The sequence below is a fragment of the Salvelinus fontinalis genome, chromosome 36, assembly GCF_029448725.1.
Source record: "Salvelinus fontinalis isolate EN_2023a chromosome 36, ASM2944872v1, whole genome shotgun sequence".
NCBI classification, from domain to species: domain Eukaryota; kingdom Metazoa; phylum Chordata; class Actinopteri; order Salmoniformes; family Salmonidae; genus Salvelinus; species Salvelinus fontinalis.
In genome coordinates, this window is record NC_074700.1 from 28,317,623 (window position 1) to 28,328,924 (window position 11,302).

Below are 11,302 nucleotides of genomic sequence, written 5' to 3' on the forward strand. Positions count from 1 at the left end.
TCCTCCTTCTCCCTGCATACCTCCAACTCTCTCCTCTCTCCTCCTTCTCCCTACATACCTCCATCTCTCTCCTCTCTCCTCCTTCTCCCTGCATACCTCCAACTCTCTCCTCTCTCCTCCTTCTCCCTGCATACCTCCATCTCTCTCCTCTCTCCTCCTTCTCCCTGCATACCTCCATCTCTCTCCTCTCTCCTCCTTCTCCCTGCATACCTCCAACTCTCTCCTATCTCCTCCTTCTCCCTACATACCTCCATCTCTCTCCTCTCTCCTCCCTACATACCTCCATCTCTCTCCTCTCTCCTCCTTCTCCCTGCATACCTCCAACTCTCTCCTCTCTCCTCCTTCTCCCTGCATACCTCCAACTCTCTCCTCTCTCCTCCTTCTCCCTACATACTTCCAACTCTCTCCTCTCTCCTCCCTACATACCTCCAACTCTCTCCTCTCTCCTCTCTCCTCCCTACATACCTCCATCTCTCTCCTCTCTCCTCCTTCTCCCTGCATACCTCCATCTCTCTCCTCTCTCCTCCTCCCTACATACCTCCAACTCTCTCCTCTCTCCTCCTCCTCCCTACATATCTCCAACTCTCTCGTCGCTCCTCCTCCTCCCTACATACCTCCAACTCTCTCGTCGCTCCTCCTTCTCCCTGCATACCTCCATCTCTCTCTGTCCATCCCCCTCTATGTACTTCTAATGATTGTGTACGTACTAATGAGTAGTCCATTGTTGTTTTCTGTGCTCTCCAGAATGTGACATCTCTCCAGAACCAGCACCTCCTCTAAAGCAGATCTCTGTAGACACACAACATTATTGTTACATCAGTTGAAGGGCAGAGTGTTTTATAAAGTCTTATAAAACCATACATAGTGGAGGGACCAGACAATCTGTCACTGTCTCTGTCTCTGTCTCTGTCTCTCTCTCTCTCTCTCTCTGTCTCTCTCTCTCTCTGTCTCTCTCTCTCTGTCTCTCTCTCTGTCTCTCTCTCTCTGTCTCTCTCTCTCTCTCTCAATTAAATTAAATTCAATTCAAGGGGCTTTATTGGCATGGGAAACATGTGTTAACATTGCCAAAGCAAGTGAGGTAGACAATACACAAAAGTGAAACAAACAAAACGAATTAACAGTAAACATTACACATACAGAAGTTTCAAAACAATAAAGACATTACAAGTGTCATATTAAATATATACAGTGTTGTAACAATGTACAAATGGTTAAAGCACACAAGTTAAAATAAGTAAGCATAAATATGGGTTGTATTTACAATGGTGTTTGTTCTTCACTGGTTGCCCTTTTCTTGTGGCAACAGGTCACAAATCTTGCTGCTGTGATGGCACACTGTGGAATTTCACCCAGTAGATATGGGAGTTTATCAAAATTGGATTTGTTTTCAAATTCTTTGTGGATCTGTGTGATCTGAGGGAAATATGTGTCTCTAATATGGTCATACATTGGGCAGGAGGTTAGGAAGTGCAGCTCAGTTTCCACCTCATTTTGTGGGCAGTGTGCACATAGCCTGTCTTCTCTTGAGAGCCATGTCTGCCTACGGCGGCCTTTCTCAATAGCAAGGCTATGCTCACTGAGTCTGTACATAGTCAAAGCTTTCCTTAAGTTTGGGTCAGTCACAGTGGTCAGGTATTCTGCCACTGTGTACTCTCTGTTTAGGGCCAAATAGCATTCTAGTTTGCTCTGTTTTTTTGTTAATTCTTTCCAATGTGTCAAGTAATTATCTTTTTGTTTTCTCATGATTTGGTTGGGTCTAATTGTGCTGTTGTCCTGGGGCTCTGTGGGGTGTGTTTGTGAACAGAGCCCTAGGACCAGCTTGCTTAGGGGACTCTTCTCCAGGTTCATCTCTCTGTAGGTGATGGCTTTGTTATGGAAGGTTTGGGAATCGCTTCCTTTTAGGTGGTTGTAGAATTTAACGGCTCTTTTCTGGATTTTGATAATTAGTGGGTATCGGCCTAATTCTGCTCTGCATGCATTATTTGGTGTTCTACGTTGTACACGGAGGATATTTTTGCAGAATTCTGCATGCAGAGTCTCAATTTGGTGTTTGCCCCATTTTGTGAAATCTTGGTAGGTGAGCGGACCCCAGACCTCACAACCATAAAGGGCAATGGGCTCTATGACTGATTCAAGTATTTTTAGCCAGATCCTAATTGGTATGTTGAAATTTATGTTCCTTTTGATGTCATAGAATGCCCTTCTTGCCTTGTCTCTCAGATCGTTCACAGCTTTATGGAAGTTACCTGTGGCGCTGATGTTTAGGCCGAGGTATGTATAGTTTTTTGTGTGCTCTAGGGCAACGGTGTCTAGATGGAATATGTGGTCCTGGCGACTGGACCTTTTTTGGAAAACCATTATTTTGGTCTTACTGATATTTACTGTCAGGGCCCAGGTCTGACAGAATCTGTGCAGAAGATCTTGGTGCTGCTGTAGGCCCTCCTTGGTTGGTGACAGAAGCACCAGATCATCAGCAAACAGTAGACATTTGACTTCAGATTCTAGTAGGGTGAGGCCGGGTGCTGCTAGTGCCCTCGCCAATTCATTTATTTACAGTAGCAGTCAATAGTTACTCATTCAAGGGTTTTTCTTAAATGTTTTACTATTTTCTACATTGTAAAACATCAAAAAAGAGTGTGCAAAGCTGTCATCAAGGCAAAGGGTGGCTACTTTGAAGAATCTCAAATATAAAATATATTTTGATTTGTTTAACACTTTTTGGTTACAACATGATTCCTGGTGTGTTATTTCATAGTTTTGATGTCTTCATTATTATTCTACAATGTAGAAAATAGTAAAAAAAATAAAGAAAAACCCTGGAATGAGTCGGTGTGTCCAAACTTTTGACTGGTACTTTATATGTTGAAGAGGCTGGGGCTCAAGCTGCCTGCCTGGTCTGTGGAAAGAAATGTGTGGTTTTTTTTGCCAATTTTAACCGTACACTTGTTGTTTGTGTCCATGGATTTTATAATGTCGTATATTTTTACCCCAACGCCACTTTCCATCAATTTGTATAGCAGACCCTCATGCCAAATTGAGTCAAAGGCTTTTTTTGAAATCAACAAAGCATGAGAAGACTTTGGTTTTGTTTTGTTTGTGTCACGACTTCCGCCGAAGTCGGCCCTTCTCCTTGTTCGGGTGGTGTTCGGCGGTCGACGTCACCGGCTTTCTAGTCACCACCGATCCATGTTTCATTTTCGTTTTGTTTTGTCTGTATTACACACACCTGGTTTCATGTTCCCTATTTAACCCTCTGGCATTCATTTCTGTTCTGTCTGTGATTGTTTGTTTCGTTAGTGGTTGTTGTTGGTGCTTGTGTGTTTGTTATATTCCCTTTGAGGAATTTTTGCTTGTATTTTGAGTAAACGCTGTTGTTCTGCTCAACACCTGTGTCCTGCGCTCGACTCCGCTACATCTCTGCACACAAACCCTGACAGTTTGTTTGTCAATTAGGGTGTGCAGGGTGAATACGTGGTCTGTTGTACGGTAATTTGGTAAAAAGCCAACTTGACATTTGCTCAGGGCATTGTTTTCACTGAGGAAATGTACGAGTCTCCTGTTAATGATAATGTAGAGGATTTTCCCAAGGTTGCTGTTGACGCATATCCCACAGTAGTTATTGGTGTCACGCCCTGGCCTTAGTATTCTTTGTTTTCTTTATTATTTTAGTTAGGTCAGGGTGTGACATGGGGAATGTTTATGTTTTGTTAGTTTTGGGTGTTTATATGGTAAAGGGGTTATGGGGTGTAGTATATGGGTTTGTGTTTAGTGTAGATGTCTAGCGTTGTCTATGTATGTTTAGTTGTCTAGGAGAGTCTATGGTTACCTGAATGAGTTCCCAATTAGAGACAGCTGATTTCGGTTGTCTCTGATTGGGAGCCTTATTTAGGGTAGCCATAGGCTCTCATTGGTTGTGAGTAATTGTCTATGTGATACGTTTGTAGCCAGTGTGTGCACATCGTTGTTTTAGCTTCACGATCGTTTTCTTGTTTTGTTTAGTGTTTAAGTGTTTTTGTTTCGTGTGCCGTCTTCGTAAATAAAAAGGAGATGGCTTATTTTCCAACTGCTGCGTTTTGGTCCGTCAATCCGCCACACGATCGTGACAGAATTACTCACCATAGGACCAAGCGGCATGGAAGGCGGCAACAGGACCTACCTACACAGGATTTCTGGAGTTGGGAGGACGAATTGGAAGGAGATGGACCTTGGGATCAACCTGGAGAATATCGCCTCCCTCGTGAAGAGCTGGAGGCAGCGAAAGCCGAGAGGAGGCGATATGAGGAGGCAGCACGGAGACAAGGCTGGAAACCCGTGAGTACAACCCAAAAATTTCTTGGGGGGGGCCTTAAAGGGAGTGTGGCGAAGTCAGGTATGAAACCTGCGCCTACTCCTTGTACTTACCGTGGAGAGCGAGAGTACGGGCAGACACCGTGTTACACAGTAGAGCGCACGGTGTCTCCTGTACGCGTGCATAGCCCGGTTCGGTACATATCAGCTCCACGTATCGGCCGGGCTAGACTGAGCGTTGAGCCGAATGTCATGAAGCCGGCCCAACGCATCTGGTCACCAGTGCGTCTCCTCGGGCCGGCGTACATGGCACCAGCCTTACGCATGGTGTCCCCGGTTCGCCTACATAGGCCGGTGCGGGTTATTCCACCTCCCCGCACTGGTCAGGCGACGGGGAGCATACAACCAGGTAAGGTTGGGCAGGCTCGGCGTTCAAGGGAGCCAGTACGCCTGCACGGTCCGGTATTTCCGGCGCCACCTCCCCGCCCCAATCCAGTACCACCAGTGCCTCCTCCACGCACTAGCTATATGGTGCGTGTCTCCAGCCCTTTACCACCAGTGTCTAAACCACGCACCAAGCCTCCTGTGTGTCCCCAGAGTCCTGTGCGTCCTGTTGCTGCTCCCCGCACTAGCCCTGAGATGCGTGTCCCCAGCCCGGTGCCACCAGTCCCGGCACCACGCACCAGGCCTACAGTGCGCCTCAGCCGGCAGGAGTCTGCCGTCTGCACAGCGATGACTGAACTGCCCGTCTGCCAAGCGCCATCTGAGCCATCCGTCTCCCCAGCGCCATCTGAGCCATCCGTCTCCCCAGCGCCATCTGAGCCATCCGTCTCCCCAGCGCCATCTGAGCCATCCGTCTGCCATGAGCCTGCAAAGCCGCCCGTCTGCCATGAGCCTGCAAAGCCGCCCGTCTGCCATGAGCCCACTGAGCCGTCCGCCAGACAGGAGCCGCTAGAGCCGCCAGCCAGACAGGAGCCGCCAGAGCCGTCCGTCAGACAGGATCTGCCAGAGCCGCCAACCAGACAGGATCTGCCAGAGCCGCCAACCAGACAGGATCTGCCAGAGCCGCCAACCAGACAGGATCTGCCAGAGCCGCCAACCAGACAGGAGCAGCCAGATCAGTCAGCCAGTCATGAGCAGCCAGATCCGTCAGCCAGCCATGAGCAGCCAGATCCGTCAGCCAGCCATGAGCAGCCAGATCCGTCAGCCAGCCATGAGCAGCCAGATCCGTCAGCTAGCCATGAGCAGCCAGATCCGTCAGCTAGCCATGAGCAGCCAGATCCGTCAGCTAGCCATGAGCAGCCAGATCCGTCAGCTAGCCATGAGCAGCCAGATCCGTCAGCTAGCCATGAGCAGCCAGATCCGTCAGCTAGCCATGAGCAGCCAGATCCGTCAGCTAGCCATGAGCAGCCAGATCCGTCAGCTAGCCATGAGCAGCCAGATCCGTCAGCTAGCCATGAGCAGCCAGATCCGTCAGCCAGCCATGAGCAGCCAGATCCGTCAGCCAGCCATGAGCAGCCAGATCCGTCAGCCAGCCATGAGCAGCCAGATCAGTCAGCCAGCCATGAGCAGCCAGATCAGTCAGCCAGCCATGAGCAGCCAGATCAGTCAGCCAGCCATGAGCAGCCAGATCCGTTAGCCAGCCATGAGCAGCCAGATCTGTCGGCCAGCCATGGGCCGTCCCTCAGTCCGGAGCTGCAGTCCCTCAGTCCGGAGCTGCAGTCCCTCAGTCCGGAGCTGCCATTCCTCAGTCCGGAGCTGCCCCTTACCCTGGTGCTGCCCCTTACCCTGGTGCTGCCCCTTACCCTGGTGCTGCCCCTTACCCTGGTACTGCCCCTTACCCTGGTACTGCCCCTGACCCTGGTACTGCCCCTGACCCTGGTACTGGCCCTTACCCTGGTACTGGCCCTTAGTCCGGAGCTGTCCCTTAATGCAATGGGATTAATGTGGAGAGGGGTCATTTTGAGGAAGCTAAGGAGGTGGTTAGGGACTGTGGTGAAGTGGGGACCACGACCAGAGCCGGAGCCGCCACCGTGGAGGGAAGTCCACCCAGACCCTCCCCTAGACTGTGTATGGTGCGCCCGGAGTTCGCGCCTCAAGGGGGGGGTTATGTCACGCCCTGGCCTTAGTATTCTTTGTTTTCTTTATTATTTTAGTTAGGTCAGGGTGTGACATGGGGAATGTTTATGTTTTGTTAGTTTTGGGTGTTTATATGGTAAAGGGGTTATGGGGTGTAGTATATGGGTTTGTGTTTAGTGTAGATGTCTAGCGTTGTCTATGTTGGTTAGTTATCTAGGAGAGTCTATGGTTACCTGAATGAGTTCCCAATTAGAGACAGCTGATTTCGGTTGTCTCTGATTGGGAGCCTTATTTAGGGTAGCCATAGGCTCTCATTGGTTGTGAGTAATTGTCTATGTGATACGTTTGTAGCCAGTGTGTGCACATCGTTGTTTTAGCTTCACGATCGTTTTCTTGTTTTGTTTAGTGTTTAAGTGTTTTTGTTTCGTGTGCCGTCTTCGTAAATAAAAAGGAGATGGCTTATTTTCCAACTGCTGCGTTTTGGTCCGTCAATCCGCCACACGATCGTGACAATTGGGGTTAAATTTGTCTCCACTTTTGTTGGTTTGGCTGATCAGTCCTTGGTTCCAAATATTGGGGAAGATGCCAGAGCTATGGATAATGTTAAAGAGTTTAAGTATAGCCAATTGTAATTTGTGGTCTGTATATTTAACATTTAATTTAGGATAACATCAACACCAGAGGCCTTTTTGGGTTGGAGGGTTAGTATTTTGTAATTGGAGAATCCAGTGGGTTCTGGTAGTCTTTAATAGTTGATTCTAAGATTTGTATTTGATCATGTGTTTGTTCTTTTTTATAGAGCTAAAAAGATTGGAGAAGTGGTTTACCCATACATCTCCATTTTGGAAAGATAATTCTTCGTGTTGTTGTTTGTTTAGAGTTTTCCAATTTTACCAGAAGTGGTTAGAGTCTATGGATTCTTCAATTACATTGAGCTGATTTCTGACATGCTGTTCCTTCTTTTTCCGTAGTGTATTTCTGTATTGTTTTAGTGATTCACCATAGTGAAGGCGTAGACTCAGGTTTTCCGGGTCTCTATGTTTTTGGTTGGACAGGTTTCTCAATTTATTTCTTAGATTTTTGCATTCTTCATCAAACCATTTGTCATTGTTTTACATTTTCTTAGGTTGTCTGCTTGACATATTTAAATGTGATAGGGATGCTAAAAGTATATCAAATATACTGTTTAGGTTTTCTACTGCCAAGTTTACACCTTCACTATTACTGTGAAATGTTTTGTACAAGAAGTTTCCTCATTGTTTTCTGGCAGGTTTCCACACTACTTTCCTTCCATCTATAGCATTTCTTAATGTTACTCAGTTCCTTTGGCTTTGATGCCTCATGATTGAGTATTGCTCTGTTCAAGTAGACTGTGATTTTGCTGTGGTCTGATAGGGGTGTCAGTGGACTGACTGTGAACGCTCTGAGAGACTCTGGGTTGAGGTCAGTGATAAAGTAGTCTACAGTGCTACTGCCAAGAGATGAGCTATAGGTGAACCTACCGTAGGAGTCCCCTCGAAGCCTACCATTGACTATGTACATACCCAGCGTGTGACAGAGCTGCAGGAGTTGTGACCCATTTTTGTTGGTTATGTTGTCCTAGTTGTGCCTAGGGGGCATATGGGGGAGGGAATGCTGTCACCTCCAGGGAGGTGTTTGTCCCCCTGTGTGCTGAGGGTGTCAGGTTCTTGTCCAGTTCTGGCATTTAGGTCGTCACAGACTAGTACATGTTGAGATCATTTCCATATTAACTTCTAGACAGATTTAAAATGTTCCTGTTTTGATTAATTTAATAGAGTGAGTTAGGTCTGCTCTATATTAAATTAGCATACCTCCTGAGTCTCTTCCCTTTGTCCCACCTGGTAGTTTGGTGGATGGAACTACCAGCTCTCTGTAACCTAGAGGGCAACCAGTGGGTCCGTCTCCTCTATACCACCCACCTGGTAGTTTGGTGGATGGGACTACCAGCTCTCTGTAACCTAGAGGGTAACCAGTGGGTTCGTCTCCTCTATACCATGTTTCTTGTAGGATGACAATGTCTGTATTTCTGTGCTTTAGGCCAAAGGCAGATGACCTCAGCCCTTGGATATATATGTCTCTCTACTCACCTGTTGAGGTTTCTTCATGATGAAGAGGAGGTTTCCTCTCAAACGACACCATCTCTCACACATACCTGAGAGGGAGAGAGAGAGCGAGAGAGAGAGAGGGAGAGGGAGAGAGAAAAGAGTGTGTGAGTGTGTACCTGCTTTTGTGTGTTTGAGTATATTTGTGAGTGTGTGTGTGTGTGTGTGTGTGAGTGTGTGTGTGTGTGTGTGTCTGTGTGTGTGTGTGTGTGTGTCTGTGTGTCTGTGTGTGTGAGTACGTGAGTGTGTTTAGTACTCACCCTGTGTCTCCCGCCCCACCCTCAGTCTCCCCTCTCTGTCGAAGCTGCTAGCAGGGCCCTTAGACAGGGAGGTTAGGTGGTGAGAATTCACCTTCATCCTTCTTTATCTTCCTCTTCCTCTCTGCTTCATCACATTACAGAGCTATTCACACCCAGTTTTTACCTGTAAACACAGTCACATCCTTTGACGCTGGCGATCACAATGACAGCGTCATTGCATTTTGGTACACCAGAATTACATTCGTTTCTGTAACGGTTCTCCTCTTCCTCTTCATCCGAAGAGGAGGAGCATGGATTGAACCAAGACGCAGCGTTGTAACTTGACATATATTTATTTAAACAAGACACAAAACGAACTATACTTGATTAACTACAAAACAAATAAACGATGTAGACAGACCTGGACACAAACTTACATATAACGTGAAGAACGCATGAACAGGAAAACTGACTACATAAAAGAACGAACGAACGATACCGAAACAGTCCCGTGTGGCGTAACATACAGACACTGACACAGGAGACAACCACCCACAAACAAACAGTGTGAAAACACCTACCTTAATATGACTCTCAATCAGAGGAAATGAAAAACACCTGCCTCTAATTGAGAGCCATATTAGGTACCCATTAACCAACATAGAAACAGAAAACATAGACTGCCCACCCAAACTCACGTCCTGACCAACTAACACATACAAAAACTAACAGAAAACAGGTCAGGAACGTGACAGTTTCCAATGGAAAACGCTGCATAAAATGGGTATTACGCCACCTCCTTTGTCTAATACACTCAGTGATAAAGGTATTGGATTCTGGGTAATCCGCAGCAGATTTATGGAGAGTTGCTGAGTGGGTGAGTTGAAAATTGAACGGTCCCGGGATGGAAATGTATAAAGTTGACGTTACGTCATAAAATCCACCTTTTAAATCGTACATTAGCAATTTATGTTATTAGTTACTACTGTTGTTGGTTTGGCGTCAAATAAGTCACTTTTTATATGTTATTTGATGAATCTCAGTTTTCCAATGTGGGTTTTATGCTAAAGTTCCCTCTTTCAAATTGATAGCTAACTGGAAAATGCACCTTCTTTAGGAGTCATATTTATATCCCGTCACTACTCATCATTCATCCATACTGTGTGTGTCCATATCCTGTCACTACTCATCATTCATCCATACTGTGTGTGTCCATATCCTGTCACTACTCATCATTCATCCATACTGTGTGTGTCCATATCCTGTCACTACTCATCATTCATCCATACTGTGTGTGTCCATATCCTGTCACTACTCATCATTCATCTATACTGTATGTGTCCATATCCTGTCACTACTCATCATTCATCTATACTGTATGTGTCCATATCCTGTCACTACTCATCATTCATCCATACTGTATGTGTCCATATCCTGTCACTACTCATCATTCATCTATACTGTATGTGTCCATATCCTGTCACTACTCATCATTCATCTATACTGTATGTGTCCATATCCTGTCACTACTCATCATTCATCCATACTGTGAACTGTCCATCCGTTGCTCCTTCCTGTGTTGACTTCCTGTGTTGACTTCCTGTGTTGACTTCCTGTGTTGACTTCCTGTGTTGACTTCCTGTGTTGACCTCCTGTGTTGACCTCCTGTGTTGACTTCCTGTGTTGACTTCCTGTGTTGACTCACTGATTTGAGGGACCAGGAAAGTCACATCAGGCTCAGTACTAGTCCCTCTCTAGTTAGTAATACAACGGCGCCCCCTGTTGGTCAACATAAAGCATATTCTCGCTAAAAGTCCTATCAAACCAGCGTAGTAGCAGCTGATAGCTAACATGTGGAATAGTGAAACTGGCAAACTATCCATGTTATATGTGCCTGCTCAACTCACTTAACATTTAGAGTTGTTGAACAACGTTTGAAGTCCAATCTGGAACTTGTGGGAGAAGGACATTAACATACAGGACACAGAATTTTAGTTGGGGTGGTGGGGAATTACATGTTCATTAATGAACTAACAACCGTTATTCTTGAACTCATAACCATTCCCGAATACTTTAAAACATTTTAGATATCGCTCGTTGTGAAAACTTACCCAACGAAATCCTGGAGAGAAAAAATCCAACTTTCAGTTTGAACGGAAAGTTTAGTTGAAGCTCCGCGGAACAGACTGACTGTCCCGTGATTGTCAGTCGCCAAGCAGGTGTCGCGCGGGACAACCTTTGTAGTTTGGACCCGGTCTGTTATCAACCACACGTCATTCTTCCTCCCGACATTACTTTAGGAAATGATTGCTTCAAAGAAAGTAGGAGGGCAGAAAGGATAAGTGAGCTGAGAATAGAAAATAATAGAATATAAAATAACAATAGAACAAAACAGACACTATAGAACATAACAATAGAATAGAATAGAGGAATATCAATATTAATTATGTAACCGAATACAGTAGGTTGGGCTACAAATCCCATAGCTCCACCTCTCGGGGTTCCTTGAAAAGAGTTTGGACCTAAAGACGCCCATATCGCCGAGAAGACTGGCTTAGAGCGGGGATAACACCC

At 46.1% G+C, this 11,302-nt stretch overlaps 1 protein-coding gene across 1 annotated transcript in view; it reads right to left on the bottom strand.

Moving 5' to 3' along the window:
* The window catches only part of LOC129835653 (type II inositol 3,4-bisphosphate 4-phosphatase-like), a 63,244-nt gene extending 52,212 nt beyond the window's left edge, over positions 1-11,032 (bottom strand). Inside the window, exons 1-4 of the mRNA XM_055901374.1 lie at positions 10,840-11,032; positions 8,750-8,912; positions 8,475-8,539; positions 708-789 (exon numbers count right to left, since the gene is read on the bottom strand). Of these exons, the coding sequence (XP_055757349.1) occupies positions 708-789; positions 8,475-8,539; positions 8,750-8,846 (244 nt within the window). The 5' untranslated portion in view covers positions 8,847-8,912; positions 10,840-11,032. The remainder of the gene's footprint in view (positions 1-707; positions 790-8,474; positions 8,540-8,749; positions 8,913-10,839) is intronic.
* Positions 11,033-11,302: the final 270 nt, after the last annotated feature.